This window comes from Balaenoptera musculus, chromosome 7 (assembly GCF_009873245.2).
Source record: "Balaenoptera musculus isolate JJ_BM4_2016_0621 chromosome 7, mBalMus1.pri.v3, whole genome shotgun sequence".
NCBI lineage: Eukaryota > Metazoa > Chordata > Mammalia > Artiodactyla > Balaenopteridae > Balaenoptera > Balaenoptera musculus.
In genome coordinates, this window is record NC_045791.1 from 104110249 (window position 1) to 104127751 (window position 17503).

General features: G+C 42.7%; 1 protein-coding gene across 1 annotated transcript in view; it reads left to right on the forward strand.

Moving 5' to 3' along the window:
* FBXO36 (F-box protein 36) overlaps positions 1-17503 on the forward strand; it is a 100526-nt gene that overhangs the window by 77122 nt on the left and 5901 nt on the right. The window contains exon 3 of the mRNA XM_036857314.1: positions 2642-2814. Within this exon, the coding sequence (XP_036713209.1) occupies positions 2642-2814 (173 nt within the window). The remainder of the gene's footprint in view (positions 1-2641; positions 2815-17503) is intronic.

Genomic DNA, 17503 nt, shown 5'->3' on the forward strand with positions numbered 1-17503 from the left:
GGCAGTTGGCTTCTCCCAGAGTGAGTGATCCAAGACAGCAAGACAGAAGCCCTAAAGTCTTTTGTGACCTAGTCCTGGGGTATTTTTGCAATATCCTATTGGTTACACAGGTCAGCCCTAATTCAGTGTGGGCTGGGAACACACAAGGGCATGAATCCAAGAGGAGAGAATCAGGAGCTCTCTTGGAGGCTGGCTGCCACATAATCCAACACGAAGGAGCTGATTTTACTTTTCAAAATGGAGTTTGTTTTAACACTGTTTTCCTTATTTTATTTATTTATTTATTTATTTTATTTATTTATTTTTGGCTACTTTGAGTCTTCGTTGCTACGCGTGGGCCCTTTCTAGTTGTGGCGAGCAGGGGCCACTCTTCCCCGAGGTGCGGGTGCCTCTCATTGCGGTGGCCTCTCCTGCCGCAGAGCACAGGCTGTAGGCGCGGGCACAGTAGTTGTGGCGCAGGGGCTCAGCTGCTCTGCAGCATGCAGGATCCTCCCAGACCAGGGATCGAACCCGTGTCTCCTGCATTGGCAGGCAGATTCTTAAGCACTGCGCCACCAGGGAAGTCCCTGTTTTCCTTATTTTAAAAGAAACAGATGTGGGAATTCCCTGGTGGTCCAGCGGTTAGGACTTGGGGCTCTCACTGCTGCGGCCCCGGGTTCCATCCCTGGTCAGGGATGTAGATGTTGGTTACATAAAAAACACAAACAAGCAAAAAAAATTTTTTCTAAGGACCCCAATACCTATACACTTTGAAACTATCATGTTACATACTTAGGTGTATGTGTCCTTTTATAATTTTAAATTTAACATTTAAAAGACTTTATTGGTAGAGACTTTTTTTTTTTTTTGTCTGCACAGCTTGTGGGATCTTATTTCCCCAGCCAGGGATTGAACCTGGGCCCTCAGCAGTGAAAGCACAGAGTCCTAACTGGACCGCCAGGGACTTTCTAAAGTGCATCTGAACATGCTTTGAGTATGCTTTCCTGGAATTTTAAAATGTTGAAACATCTACAATTATTTTAAGGAAATTTTATTGTACTAAGGGTTTTGTTTTGTTTTTCCAATAAACAAGCGCTGCTTTTTCTCCTTATCCTGCTGGTGAGTCAAGGGTTCTTCATAATATCTACCCTTTTAGGTTGAGTTTTTGAAGGGCTATTTCTCCCCCCAACCCAGGAAAACCTTTGGACTTTAGAAGTGCTTTGAATTGGAAGCACTTGGAATTTAGAAGCAAATAAAACCCTTAATGCCTCTAGAAAGCTGGACTAACCAGTTTTGGAGAGAAATCTTATATGGCGGCTCTTCCAAGTTAACACAATTAGAGGTTTTACATAAACATAGCCCACACCTTACATCCATTTTGAGATTGGAGATCCATCTACCTTTAGGATCACCGATCTGCTGCTTCTGCAGGGAGCTGGGTATTCTTGACAGCTCCATCCCACTTGCCCCAGAAGGAGTGTTCCAGGTTGGGAAGGAAGGTGGTGCCCAAATCTTGGACAGTTAGTTCGCTGTAGAGAGTGCACTCTCTCTGTTCTAAGAGAAGTTCTCCGGAAAAGCTAGATATAGTGGTGCTTTCAGAGGCAGAAGTGGAAAAATGAGCTTCAAGAGACTAAGAAAGTCCCCAGCTTTGGGACCACTGGAATCCACGTGCATACTCCGTTATAGCCCCATTTTCCTTTCTCATAAAAAGAGGCAGCCTTCCTCCCTTCTTTCTTTCCTTCCTTCCTTTCATCCATTTATCCTAGATTTTAAAAAATTACATGGTAATATATTACAGAAAGATTACAAAATACAGATAAGCAAAAGGAAGAAAGTAAAAACCACCACCTGGATTTAATCACTGTTATAATTTGAATATGTATCCTTCCAAACATGTTTTATTATTTATTAGCCATTTCTTAGTTATTCAGAGAGCTGGGGTAAAAAAAAAAACACAAAAACCCAACCCTGTTTTCTCCTACATTAAACACGTTTGGGTAGATCATAGTGTTGGTTGATTCTTTGTGAACTATTTCCTATTTTGGAAATAACTGAAAAGATAGGAAAAACGATAGGCAAAAGTTGACACAATTTTCACGAAATATGCCTCTATTTTTTTCTTTGCCTCTTTCTGTTTTTTTTTTTATTATGTAAAGGTGGGAATGAAAGAAGGTAAAGAAGAAGGAAGAAAGTTTCATAGAGAAACCATGTATAACAATAAGAGAATAAAAGTCAATTAAAATCAAGAGATATTAATGTTTCACACCAATTTGGGGAAGGGGGGGAGGGGTAGAAAAAAAAGACATGAACCAGCATCTTTGCCCAGTCATGGAGATTGGGAGGATGAAGATGAGGATGACACTGAGACTGGTTAAGTCAGTTGTCTGGACTGGAATTTGACGCAGTCCATCACTGTGTTAAACAGTGAGTGTACCTAAAAGATTGTGATCTCAGGGCAAGGACAGCTGTTGGAAATACATGCCTTGTAAATACATGCCATTGGTCCCAAAGGCAGCTTGGTGAAAGCAGGAATGACTCAGCAAAATCTAACATCACTCTCAGGGGGAAAATGCCCCAAAGCTTGTCTTACTGATAATGATCATAGTTTTTATGTGACTACACATGATAACTGTGTTGTTTTGTTGGCTTCTTTGAATTACAGTTCAAATTGCCTTAATATTTGGTGCAAGAATATTAGACTATGTCTTCAATTTATGCGAAGGTAAATTTGACTTCCTTGAATGGCTCTCAGACGATTTGCTCCTGAGTATCCTTTCTTATCTGGATCTTGAAGACATTGCCAGGCTTTCTCAAACATCACACAGGTTTGCAAAGGTAACACTCAAATTATTTTGGGTCTGTATAGGATTTTCCTTGTGCTTCCTCAAAGTTGTTTAATTTTGTTTCAGGTTTTTTTTTTTTTTAATATAGAAGTGGTTTATTATTTGCATTTATTTCAGCAAGCTTTTGTTGAATACTTATTTTATGACAGGTACTGTCCTAGGCACAGAGGCAACAGAGTTGAAAAGACATTATTCTTGCCCTCAAGGAAATTATAGTCTAATAGGAGAGAGCCATACAGGTACAAATCATCACAATGTAGTGTGAGCAATTGAACAAGGGAAGTGTGAACAAGGTACTAAGACAGTGCAAGGTGATTTCCTCTGCCTGGCTTCACAGAAGTGGGTTATTTTTTCTGGGTTTTGAGGGGAAAATAGGAGTTCATCAGGTGGTCTGGCTAGCTAGGGGCATTCCAGGTCAAAGGGGCATTCCAAGTCCAGGCAGAAACTCAGGCAGAGGCATGATGGCATAAAAGAAGAAGGAAGGAGGTGATTACTCCCCAGCCATTTCCATTTCTTCCAGTAAAAGCCCTTTTCTGAATTACCTGTCCCACTATGGGTGATTCTGAGGCACTGTTCGTTGTAGTGCCCTGTTTTTCCCCAGGCCCCAAACTCACCAAATAGACTCTCTCACTTTGAATCCTCAGCAGAAGGACACAGGAATGGAAAACACAGTTAGTGCTGATTTCAACCAATGTTAGGGCCTTGATGCAGCTATTATTAGTTCCTCTCCCTAGATCCTGGAAGGTGCCTTGGTTCCTGCCCCTTCAGCTATTCCTTCAATTCTAGAGCCCTGTCATGTCCTAAACACACACATACTGTCCTTCCGCTTAATCCTTTTTGGCTTAAGTTAATCAGAGTTGGAGTTTGTTGCTTGCAGCTGAAGAACCCTAACTCAGTATTTAGCTGTAATGTACTGGTGTTACCGACCAGGTAGTGTGAGCAATTCAACAAGGGAAGTGTGGACAAGGTACAAAGACTTGGTAGAAGGTACAGAGGTACGAGGTAGAAGGTCTTGGCCTTCCCCAATCAATAGTAATTGACTAGAGGCCAGACAAGAAATTCAGTCAAGGCTTTATTGGGGCCCCTGCTGCAGCAAGGGGTAGCAAGAACAAACAACGGTTTCCCTTGTTTGCTCGCTCCCTGAGTGGGGGGCAAGCTTGTTCCTTACATGGGGTGAGGGTAGGGGTGTGTCCAGGGGTCGGGCTGGAGGGGTGGCTTAGGTGTTCTGCCCACCCCTTAGGTAGTGTTGTGTGCAGGGGGCATGTGCAGTGCCCTGCTTTTGCTCCAGGCCCTTCAAAAGTGGCAGTTGGGTTTTTTTTGGTCTCTTTGTATCTTTTGTCCACAATTTGTCCCAGCTGCACATGCATGCAGTTATTTTTAGTCCCATACAATTTCTTTGTATTGGGTTGCTCAAAGAGAGGTGTGTCCAGGTGAGAGCATTGCAGCACTGTAGCAAAGGGTCCCAGCTCCCAGCAAGTGGTCCCAGGTCCCAGCCTGTCTCAACCAGGACGACATCCATTTATACAAGAATCTGCAGCATCTCCCAAGATGATTCAAATCATAATCTTATTATCTAAAAAGTCAACATTTTTTTCACAGTAATGCAATAAAATTCCTTGATTTTTAGATATTAATTTTAAGTTTACAACCTGTATTACATAATATACCTCTTTTGAGTATAAAAACATGTATACTTGATTTTCCCCCCTAAAATGGAGAGCCAGAAACAAGTATTATGAATATCATTGTACTGTATTTTTTTTGCCCTTTAAAAAAATGTATTAAAGTTACGATTTTGTACTTGCTGCTGCTAAGAAGCTGATTATTCATGCTTTAAATGAAGGAGGATTTTTGTTTGTTTGCTGTTTGGTTTTTTGTTTTTTAATTGATGTGTAATTGACCAACAACACTCTGTTAGTTCCAGGAGCATAGTATGATGATTTGCTATTTCTATATGTTACAAAATGATCATCCCTGAAGGAGAGTTTTAAGTGAATAAAATATAGTAGTGGGAATGTATTAAAAGCTTCTGCCAGGGCCTGGGTTTGTCCTGAGAGTAAATGGAAGGATTCGATAGGAAATGGCGGCGACTGCAGTGTCTTGTGAAATTGATTCCTTACTTGGCGATTCCTTACTTGGAGCAACTGACTCCCCTCCGGGTTTTGCTCATTTCCACTTTCTATTCCTCTGCCTCTCAATGTCCTGCCATTATTTTAGCGCAATCTTGAAAATAGCCTCCATAATTTACCCGGCGCTCTAAAGTAAGGCTTTTCTAGGTTGCTGATTTCAGCCCTCAGAATCCTTGCAGAGCAGAATTATTCGAAGATGGAATATGATCCAAGGCTGCTGCTTTTTTCTTTCTGTGTGATATTAACCATTCATTTCTGTTGTTAGTCCAAACATTATATGTTCCATTTACATATTTTTCCCTTCATTTATAAACCACTTTCATTTACTGTTTTGCCCCCTCAGTTATTAAATTATTTTATTAAGGAAGAGTCTTCTATTTCAAACTTTTGGGGGCACATTTACTAGCAAATTAATTGTATCCCTGTCCCACTTTTTCCTGTGGTCCCAGGGAGGGAGGTTTCCTTCCTGTTCAAGGCCAGTGCCACCTGCCACCCAGCTCCAAGTTCCAACCCAAAGGATTTCAGGTTGTCACTTACCTCCTTTCTCTTCTGTGTGGTTGTTGTTATATATTTTTTACTTTTTATTTATAAATAATTTTAGATTTATAAAAGTGTTGTAAAGATAATACAGAGAGTTTGCCTATACCCTTCACTCAGCTTCCCCTAATGCTAACATCTTACATAACCTGGGACATTTTATCAAAACTCAGCAGTTAATGTTGCTACAATAATATTAACTAAACCACAGACTTGATTTGTATTTCATCAGTTTTTCCACTAATATCCTTTTGGTGTTTCAGGATCCAATCTGGGAAACTACGTTACATTTAGTGCCTATTTCTAAAGGTCTCTTTCTATTGGTTTTTCCTCTCGGTACACTGACTTTTCTTAAATCAATCTCATCCTTCAAAAAACAAAAACTCTCAACTCTATTCTTATTCAATCTCTTTCCTTCCCTGTTTGTGAAAATAAGGGTTTACATAGCAGTTCACACTCAGCAAACCAGCACCATTCATCCTACTGAGATTTTATACTCTGTGATAAAATGGGAACAGTAAGGGTGATGTGAAGAGTTTGTCATCAAGCTAAATTCATTCCATTTAAATGACCATTCTTTAACAGAGGTTAGGCCTTCCTATTTGGGGGAGATTTAAAATGTCCCTTCTTTTATAAAATAGTGGTATTAAAATGTGATAATTTTAACAAATTTTCCTTACTTGGCAAATTAAAAAGTCGGTAATCTTATTTTGGTTCTTAATTGTTGTTTTGTTTGATTTCTAAACATTTTGCTGGCTTTACAACATCCAAAATTCTGGGAGCCACTGGCCTTTTGTCTGTCTACCCTTCATCTCTCATTTCCCCTCTGTCCATGCCTCCTAAGTATCTCTGGCCTCATTCACAGTAACCTCTTGGTTGTCACATCCAAAGGGCAAGGCCTTCCACGTCCTGATCCATCTCTGCTTCCAGAATTCTCTGGCGGGTCCCTTCATGGCTGCCCTTTCACTGCTTCATTGGTAGCTCTTCCATGCGGGCTGGGCGTGGCCCTTCTAAAATGCACTCTGGTCATATCACTGCCCTGCTCAGTGACACTTAGTGATGGCCCATCATTTTCAGAATGAGATCCAAAGTCTTAGCTGGCACTTCAGGCCATGGTGCCCTGGCCCCAGCTCCCGCCCACAGCCCCAGCCAGGTAGACTGTGTGCAGCTGTCCCATGTGCTGGGCTCTCTGCGCCCCTTGGCCTTTGCTTATGCGGTTCCCTTTCAGAGGAATGGCTTCCCTTCTGACCCATCACTCTTAACTCCTGAATGCTTCTCATTTGGGTGTTGTGCTATATCCATGTTGTTTATATTTTTGAAAAAGAAAATCGATTTGCATTACAATAACCAGGTTGAAAATTGAAAAAAATTATATGTCTTTTAATGTGTAGTAAAAAGTAATTCTCCCTCCCATTCTTTTTTTTTATTATGATTTATTTATTTATTTTGGCTGCACCGGGTCTTAGTTGCAGCATGCGGGATCTTTAGTTGTTGCGGCATGCGAACTCTCGGTTGCAGCGTGCATGTGGGATATAGTTCCCTGACCAGGGATCAAATCCAGGCCCCCTGCATTGGGAGCGCGGTGTCTCAGCCCCTGGACCACCAGGGAAGTCCCTCCCTCTCATTCTTGGTCCTCATTCCTCTAATTCTCATCTCCAGCAGCAATTATATTACCAGTGTCTCGTATGTCCTTCCAGAGAGAGTCTATGCACATGTAAATGTGTGGGTGATGTGTGAGCATATATACATGTACACATACCCTTCTAAAAAGCATATGGTAGCATATTATATATTGTTCTCTGTCGGGTTTTTTTCTACTTCACAACATATTTTAGACACTCTTTTATGTCAGTACATATAAATCTTCAGTTTAAAGAAGTGCCCTAAGTTGTTTTTATATGGACAAATCATAATTTTTTAAACTAGATCCTTACTGATAGACATTTAGGTTGTTCCCCCTCTGCTATTTGTAAATGACGCCCCAGACTATGGCTAGACTGGACTTCGCAGAATTGGGTCTCCCCTGGAAGCATAAAGACACATGAGAGACACAGAGGGTGTAGGGACTCTGGGTGGACGGGGGCCTGAGCCTGGGAGAGCCCATGGTGCTAGCCCACAGCCAAGGATGGAAGTTTCCACTTATCAAACTTAATGCCACCAGCAATCTGGTGCCTGCCCTTGCTCTGATTCTGTATTGACCAAGCCATGGAGCCTCCAGGGATGAGCATCTGAAGGTCTCGTGGGTGGATGGTTATATTTCTCAGGGTAAAGAGGCAGCCTCTGGGAGCTTGGCTAATATAAGCACACCCCTGAAAGGTGGATCCCATGTCACAGTATACCAGAAAGTCACACTGAGGGCCAGCCCTGGGCTTGCAGTGAGCTCACTAAGGTAAGGCTGCCACGTAGAACCTTCCTGGGGAATGCTGAGGTCCCGAAGGGGGAGGGACGATCACGACTAGCAAATAAACATATTCATCTTGGTAGTGACTCAGGAACAGGCCCACTGAGGAAGAAAATCTCTCCTCTGTCACATTTCGGCCTGCAGAGAAACAGATTTTTCCTTATGTTCCCAGATTCCCTATGACTGTGACCCCAAGTCTGGCCACGTAGGTGAGGCGCCCAGGGAGCAGGTGAAAACAGGCCAGGCCCCGAGTCGGATTGGGTAGGTCTTGGTGGACCCAGCGTCTGCATTGTCTTGCAACCCGATTCTAAGCGTCCAGGCCAAGGATTTGACCATTTGATATTAAAATTGTACAGACAAAATATCTCACGAGACTCTGAAAGGCTGGAAGCTTGGGATGGGGGCGGGGGTGTTGTTTTTCCATCTCCACTTGTGTACAGGCAGTGTGGATGTTTAAATCAGCTTGAGGCCAGAGACCTGGGTTCTGTTCTTCGCTCAGCTACTCCCCACCATGAGCCTTGGGCAGTCACACCCTTATCCCCTCTAAGCCTTAATTTCCACATTTGTAAAAGGAAAGTTTTTAACTAGATAAACCCTAGGATCCCTTTCAACTTGAATGTAGTTTATGTGTGTTAAGTTCATGCACCACCTCCAGGGGGAGCTAAACCCACGATTGGCTATGTTTTGGATCAAAGCAGCTGGAACCATAGTCAGGATGGGTACTTTGTGTTTTGCAACCTGGCATCTATCAAGCAAAAGAGCCCCAGGGTTTGGGAGTCCTAGATGGGGGTATTTTGTAAACCAACTTATAATACAAAACAAAACTGAATATTTTCATTGTAAAATATAATGAGTCGTAAATGAAGTTACCCTGGTGGAAATTTCAGCTCTCTTCTAAGAATTCCTTCCTTTCCTCCAAAACCTCAACATTTTCTTCCATAATCTCTGTTATATAAGATACACTGATATCCTGAAATGTATTGTGCTGGGAAAGGGGTAGTCACCTATACTAGTGTTACAGAGTTCAGAGTTTTAAAAGGAGGTTCAGATCTGTTTTATTTTTACTTACTTATTTATTTTTAATTATTTTATTTTATTTTATTGCTTTCTTGGCTGCGTGGCATGGCATGCGGGATCTTAGTTCCCCGACAAGGGATCGAACTCATGCCCCATGCATTGGGAGCACGGAGTCTTAACACTGGACCGCCAGGGAAGTCCTGTTTTATTTTTTAATATTAAGACATTTTCTAAGAGTTTTCCTTCCTTGTTTATATTTAGAATATGTTGTAATCCAAGTAGAGAAACTGGACCTTGAAGGACTGTTGAAGATGGGATAAGATAATGAAGGACCTGCCTAACATCAAAATGTTTGGGGGGCTGTCATTATCAGAAGATTCAGCATTGCTGTTTAACTGTAACCTTCATGATGTGAATATAATAGTTTTTGCTTTTGATATTTACGCAGAAAGGATCTTAAACGATTATGCTTGATTATACTATTAATTTCTGTTTGAAATTCACTCTTTTCCCTTATTGGAATACATTTAGAGTAACATGAAGTATGAAAGTAACCCCTACTGGCTGCTTTCTGCTCGAAAGTGCGTGTAATGGTGTCATGAAATAGAGATAACGCTTACATGTTTTTCGCCTCCCCCAGAAAGAAGTCAGAACACGTGGGAGGAAAGTAGGACAGTGCCAAGGCCAGGCCAGGGGTGGTGGGAGTGGGATGCTTGGCTGTCTGGAATTGTGGGCACGGTGGATAGTGGGCAGCTGGGTGTGGCCTGGTGGGCTGAAGTGATGGTCCACGGTGGGGGACATCAGTCAGGGGCACAGTCAGGTCACTTTCAGACAGCTGTCACATGGTGGCGGGGTTGTCCCAATCCTGGTGCTGGGGGCTGCCCCCTAGACTCCCAACTGTGGCAACTGAACTGGCCCCCCAGTGGCTAAGTGCCTATGGGGCCTTTCTTTCCAGTGTCTTCTCAGAAATGGGGGAGGTAGCATCTATTCTGTCTCCCCTTCCTGCCCATTGATTACATCTTTTCCATGTGCTTTATATATGTTATTCCTAATCCTCACAGCACTAAAAGTTTAGTATCATTTCCATATAATCATAATAAGTTCCATTTATTGACTATCTACTGCGTGCTAAGCACTGAATGTACGTAATCCAGTACAATCCTCAAACAGTGCCGTTAAGATGGATGAGTAAGAGACTCTCTTGTCCTGATTATCGAGGAGGGAACAGAGGCTCAGGTAAAGCACACAGAGAGTGAACAGTGGAGCCGGGTGCTGTGCCCGGGCAGCCTTACTCCATGGCTGGTGTGCTTAAATCAGTTTATTCTCCTCCTCAGATGACCAAATGCAAGATCAGATGTGGAGACCAGGCTCGGAGCAATAAGTAGAATGTCCAGGATGACTTAATTATTAAGTGGCAGGGCCAGCGTTCAAATCAACTTGTCCCTGAAGAACATAAGGAAAAGGTTCTGTCTTTCATAAGATGGAGTTAAGTATGGGAATGTGTTTTTTCCCTCAGGTAGACTGGAGCTACAGCAGGTAGGTACCACAATGACAGGACAGGGCTTTGAAAGTGTTTCCTTCCTCAGGCCACGTGGAAGCATCCCATGAGCAGTAAGGCAGAAAAGGTCCTGCCCCCTCAGGACATGTCCCAGTCTTCATTATCCTTATCTATATAATTGTGGTCACTCAGATTCCTTTTTCATATATCTTTTAAATATTTGTCTATGAGTCATTTCTTTTTTTTTAAAATTTATTTATTTATGTATTTTTGGCTGCGTTGGGTCTTCATTGCTGCGTGCGGGCTTTTCTCTTGTTGTGGCTAGCAGGGGCTACTCTTCATTGCGATGCGCAGGCTTCTCATTGCGGTGGCTTCTCTTGTTGCAGAGCACAGGCTGTAGGTGCGCAGGCTTCAGTAGTTGGGGCTCGAGGGCTCTGGAGCACAGGCTCAGTAGTTGTGGCGCACGGTCTTAGTTGCTCCACGACATGTGGGATCTTCCCGGCCCAGGGCTCGAACCCGTGTCCCCTGCATTGGCAGGCGGATTCTCAACCACTGCACCACCAGGGAAGCCTCTGAGTCATTTCTAATGAATCAAGTTTGCAACCATGAAATTTAAACTAACAGAAGGGATAAAGTCAGAAGATGGCTTGAGTCTATACCAGCTTATCATTTCACTGATGGAATTCCATAAAGGTGATTTCATTCTGAATGAGTTTCACTACAAGAAGGACCCCATCATTATCTCATGAAGGATTCAAAGGTTGTAGTCATCCTTAAGTTGCAATTACATATCAAATACTAGAAAAATTCAAAAGCTTTCCATATTGACTGTATTAGGATAGACCAAGTTAGAAATAGTGACTTGGGATCACAAAGCACCCTAAAACTCCAGTGGCTTAAGACAATAATAGCTGTTTGTTTCATTCATGATTCATACTCACTGTGGGCTGATAGGAGGCTCTGCTCCACAATGTCTTTCAGCGACTCAGGCTATTAGAGACTCCACCGTCTTGTAACTGAACCATCTGAAGCACGTGGTGTCCTTAGGCACTGTGGCAGGGAAGAGACAGCTGAGGTTCATGCACTCTGTTTTTTGTTTGTTTGTTTTTTTTAACATGTTTATTGGAGTATAATTGCTTTACAGTGGTGTGTTAGTTTCTGCTTTATAACAAAGTGAATCAGTTATACATATACATATGTTCCCATATCTCTTCCCTCTTGCGTCTCCCTCCCTCCCACCCTCCCTATCCCACCCCTCTAGGTGGTCACAAAGCACGGAGCTGATCTCCCTGTGCTGTGCGGCTGCTTCCCATTAGCTACCTATTTTACATTTGGTAGTGTATATATGTCCATGCCACTCTCTCACTTTGTCACAGCTTACCCTTCCCCCTCCCCATATCCTCAAGTCCATTTTCTAGTAGGTCTGTGTCTTTATTCCCGTCTTACCCCTAGGTTCTTCATGACCTTTTTTTTTTTTTCCTTAGATTCCATATATATGGGTCAGCATACGGTATTTGTTTTTCTCTTTCTGACTTACTTCACTCTGTATGACAGACTCTAGGTCCATCCACCTCACTACAAATAACTCAATTTCATTTCTTTTTATGGCTGAGTAATATTCCATTGTATATATGTGCCACATCTTTATCCATTCATCTGTTGGTGGACACTTAGGTTGCTTCCATGTCCTGGCTATTGTAAATAGCGCTGCAATGAACATTTTGGTACATGACTCTTTTTGAATGATGGTTTTCTCAGGGTATATGCCCAGTAGTGGGATTGCTGGGTCATATGGTAATTCTATTTTTAGTTTTTTTTTTTTTTTTTTAAATACAATTTTTATTTATTTATTTTTGGCTGTGTTGGGTCTTCGTTTCTGTGCGAGGGCTTTCTCTAGTTGCGGCAAGTGGGGGCCACTCTTCATCGCGGTGCGCGGGCCTCTCACTATCGTGGCCTCTCTTGTTGCGGAGCACAGGCTCCAGACGCGCAGGCTCAGTAGTTGTGGCTCACGGGCCTAGTTGCTCCGCGGCATGTGGGCTCTTTCCAGACCAGGGCTCGAACCCGTGTCCCCTGCATTGGCAGGCAGATTCTCAACCACTGCACCACCAGGGAAGCCCTATTTTTAGTTTTTTAAGGAACCTCCATACTGTTCTCCATAGTGGCTGTATCAATTTACATTCCCACCAACAGTGCAAGAGTGTTCCCTTTTCTCCACACCCTCTCCAGCATTTATTGTTTTTAGATTTTTTGATGATGGCCATTCTGACCAGTGTGAGATGATATCTCATTGTAGTTTTGATTTGCATTTCTCTAATGATTAATGATGTTGAGCAGTCTTTCATGTGTTTGTTGGCAATCTGTATTTCTTCTTTGGAGAAATGTCTATTTAGGTCTTCTGCCCATTTTTGGATTGGGTTGTTTTTTTTTTTTGATATTGAGCTGCATGAGCTGCTTGTATATTTTGGAGATTAATCCTTTGTCAGTTGCTTCATTTGCAAATATTTTCTCCATTCTGAGGGTTGTCTTTTGGTCTTGTTCATGGTTTCCTTTGCTGTGCAAAAGCTTTTAAGTTGCATTAGGTCCCATTTGTTTATTTTTGTTTTTATTTCCGTTTCTCTAGGAGGATGCACTCTGTTTTGATACAGTATTTCTACTCATAGTCCTTTGGCCAGAATGAATTACACTGCCCCACGTAACTGCGTGGCGCAGGGAGATGTGGGAGAAGAGAGGGAATACTTGGTTAGCGTCACAATCTCTGCCACAAACTGGAAATCCCGAACAAAGCAGTGTGTACATTAAGATTCATATATATGAAGATAGTATCATAATAGTATTTTTTCTCTAATGCAGTTACCTGCTTTAACATCTTCCATACTAGAAAAAAGAGACCTTAATTTTTCATTTCTCCTCTTTTCTGTGTTTCTTGGGACTGTGTTTTCTGAACATGTGTCTGGCTTTAAAAACCAACTCAGAACCAAAGACTACACTATGCTTATAAAATACTTTACCTGTAAAGAACTGAGTTTCTTACTCTCTTTCACCCTCTGAGATGTCTATTTTACACCCTCTTCTCTCTCCCCAAGTCTCTGTATCCCACCTTCTTCCTCGCTCTTCACTGATGTTGTGGCTTCTTATTTCAATGAGAAACTAGAAGCAGTCATAAGAGAATGGCCTCCTAGGCCCCTCACCAGTTCTGCTGGTGCCTCGTTCTGCTTTACTTCCTGTTGCAGGTGATAAATTCTCCCTGTTACCATCCATGGCCACACCTCCACTTGTGGATTTCACTCCCCTCACCTGTTCAACAGCTTGGCTCAGCAGTTATCCCTCTTCACCATGCATCACTGCATTATTAATTTTACCCCTCTACTGGATCATTTCCATCAGCACGTAAACATACATTTAAAAAAAAATTGCCTTGACGTCACTCCCCATTCTGCTCTTAAAGCAAAATTCCTCAAACATTCTCTGCACTTGCTATTTCTACTTCCTCTCCTGTTCTTTCCTGGACTCACTCTAGCCAGGCATCCATCCCCACTAAGCCACTGAAATTGCTCTTGTCGAGGTTGCTATTGTCCATCACCTTGTAAAATACACCAGTTTTTTTTTTTGAAAGATTTTTTTTTTGATGTGGACCACTTTTAAAGTCTTTATTGAATTTGTTACAACATTACTTCTGTTTTTTATGTTTTGGTTTTTTGGTTGCGAGGCACGTGGGATCTTAGCTCCCTGACCAGGCATCAAACTTGCACCGCCTGCATTGGAAGGCAAAGTATTAACCACTGGACCACCAGGGAAGTCCCACCAGTCAGTTTTTAATTCCCATCTTATTTTTTTTTTTTTTAATAAATTTTTTTAAATTAATTAATTAATTTATTTATTTTTGCTGTGTTGGGTCTTAGTTTCTGTGCGAGGGCTTTCTCTAGTTGTGGCAAGCGGGGGCCACTCTTCATCGCGGTGCGCGGGCCTCTCACTATCGCGGCCTCTCTTGCTGCGGAGCACAGGCTCCAGACGCGCAGGCTCAGTAGTTGTGGCTCACGGGCCCAGCTGCTCCGTGGCATGTGGGATCTTCCCAGACCAGGGCTCGAACCCATATCCCCTGCATTGGCAGGCAGATTCTCAACCACTGCGCCACCAGGGAAGCCCCTTCCCATCTTATTTGACTTTTCAGCAGCATTTACACATTTCATTATTCTCCAGGTTTTCTTTGCTCTTCTCAGTCTCCCTGGCTGAAAACTTTATGTCCTGACTGCTTAATGCTGGAATGTCCTAGAGCACTTCCTTGGGCCATTTTCTCTATCTACAGTCACACTGAGATGATAGCTTTAAATATTATTTACATGCAGCTAATTTTCAAACATATGTTTCCAGGCCTGGTTGCTCTCTTGAACTCCTAACTTTTATATCTCATTGCATGCTCAATGCTTCCTCCTAGATCTAGCAGTATAGACATCTCAAATTTAGCACGTACACACCAGACCTCTGAATTTCCCCACACACATACTTATTTACCAATTCTAATTCTCCCACAGTCTTATTTTTCTGTCTTTGGCAACATTCACACAGCTGCTCAAGCCAAAAACTTGTCCTTAATTCTTCTTTTTCCTCTTACTTCTCATCTAATTCATTATCAGGTGGTATGAGCTCTACCTTCAAAATACATCTATCATCTGACTATGTCTCGCCTCCTGCCTGGCCACCATCCTGTTACACACCATCCTCATATCTTCCTGGATTTTCTAGAAAGAACTCCACAGTAGATTTGCTTTCACCTCATGGGCATAGCAGCGTACTTTCATCATTTTGCCTCAGGACTATGTCAGTTCTCCAGCTGTGAGTCATACTTACATCACAGAGATACTGATCCTATCATCTTCCTACATGCTGGTCCGCATTGATGACATCATGCTGATGAGCAGGAATAGCAGATACCCTGGATGCCTTGGTAAGATACGTATATGTCAGGGAGTTGGAGATGAGCTCCTCAAAAATTGAGAAGCCTGCCATCTCAGTGCGTTATCTAGAATCCATTGCCTTATTGTAACTTCCTATCCTAAGAAAACAGCACAGCTCTTTGTGGATATTTTTAGTTTTAAGGTAACATACAGCACATTTGAGTTTGCTTCTCTGATTCATTTACCAAATAACCCATAAAGCTGCCAGTTTTAAATGGGGCCCAGCTGCTGGTCCAGGTGGCAGTGTAAGCGGCTGAGTCACTTGCTCCTTATGATCCAGCAGATTCAATGGTGCTCAGAGTGTCTGCGGCCTGTACGGCTATGGTCTATCTGGATCCTTGCTGAACGTTATGGCGTGCGTCATCAGGAAAATCACAGCTCGTACCTCCAGGGTTTTAGAGTAAAGGTATGGATGCTTTTACAGATAACTGTTCTGCTATTGAGAAACAGCTCTTGGATTTCTGTGGGGCAAAGGCTAGCGTTTTGCCTAGATAGTCAAAGTCTTGAAAAGAACAAGATTTGGAGATTAATGAGGAGTTTTGGGGAAGAGGTATTTGGGTGGACTTTTCGGAATAAGCCAAAGAATCAAGATATTTGTGTCCCATGTGACTGCTCACCAAAGGGCACTCAGTGCCAAGGACGTTTTCAGGAATGAGATGATAAGGTGGTCTGCCCTATGGATGTCAGTCAGCTCCTTTCCCCAGCCGGGCTCATCAACCAAATGCCCAGGTGGCAAGGATGGCAATTGTGCATGGACTCAACCACATGAGTCTCTTCTTTTCAAGATTAATCTGGCCACTGTCACAGGAGAGACAACGCCGAGTCCCCAGGAGGGCGCCGTGCTCCAGGGGGTCCAATCAGTAACGAGGTGGTAGGTCCAGTTACACTGGACTCTCTTCACCAAGGAGAAAGCAGCGATTTGCCCTCCCTGGATGAGTTACCTCTTCTGGGTTTGGGTCTGCCTTCCTGGCACGCCATGCTCCTTCAGCAACATTGTGTGTAAACTGACCAAGTGCCTTATTTTTCCATCACTGTAGCCCATACAAGATTGCTTCAGATTATTTTGCTGAAATAAATTCATTTATTAAACAAATAGACATAAATAAATAAGGTAATGAGTACAGAATTTCCTGCTCTTAGCCTGCATACTCCACTACCTAGAAATAGTCGTCCTCACGGCTTCTTGGAGGTGCTTAATCCCTCATCAGCTAACGGACAACACTTTACAAGGTTGGAGCGCGGTCTTACAGGATGTAATATATGGTCTCAGTCACTGGCCAGAATGTGGTCCTGTTTCTTCTGTAGCTACAATCAAAGGATGGAAGTGGGAGTATCATCTCTTAGAATCATACATAGTCACCCGTGTGAAAAAGTGTTGTTTCCTTCTCCACAGCTTAGGCTTCTAGTAGGTTAGGGATCTTGATAGTCAAAGAATGAATACTTTCACCTAAAGAACAACAGTGACTCCACTGGACTAGAAATTAAGAGAATGAAGAGTGCTCCCAGGCTATCTGGGGCTCCTAATGCCACTGAACAGACAGGCAAAAAAAAAAAAACCCCAAATGGGCATTACTATGTTGGCTCCGGTGATTAATCATGTTTATTAGAGAAAAATAGAGTTGCTTCTTCACAATGGAATTACAGAGAAGTATTTCTGGAACCCGGGCCATCCCTGCAAGTGCTTTCTTTTCTTTTTATTTTCTTTGGGGTGGCTGCACTGCCCAGCTTGCAGGATCTTAGTTCCCCAGGCAGGGAGGGAACCCCTGGCCCCTGCGGTGGAAGCACAGAGTCCTAACCAATGGACAGCCAGGGATTTCCCTCTGTGAGTGCCTTCTAATACTGGCATGTTCAATGGCAAAACTTATTTAAAGAAGACTAAAACATCTCCTACCTGAGAGATCAAGAAGTACTCACACCCAGCAGGAACCGGAGATGGTTTGGATCATATCAGCAGGTATAGCATCTTGACCAGTTGAGGTGCTGGCTGAGAACAAAAGGATGGTGGAAAGGGTAGTAGAATGAGAAAATTACAAACATAACTCCTGCTTGTGACCAGTTGCAGAATCTAGGACTGTAGTAGCTCCCCATATTTTCTTCCTCACCCAGTGGTATGTACAGTTTTAAAAATTTTATTTATTTAATTTATT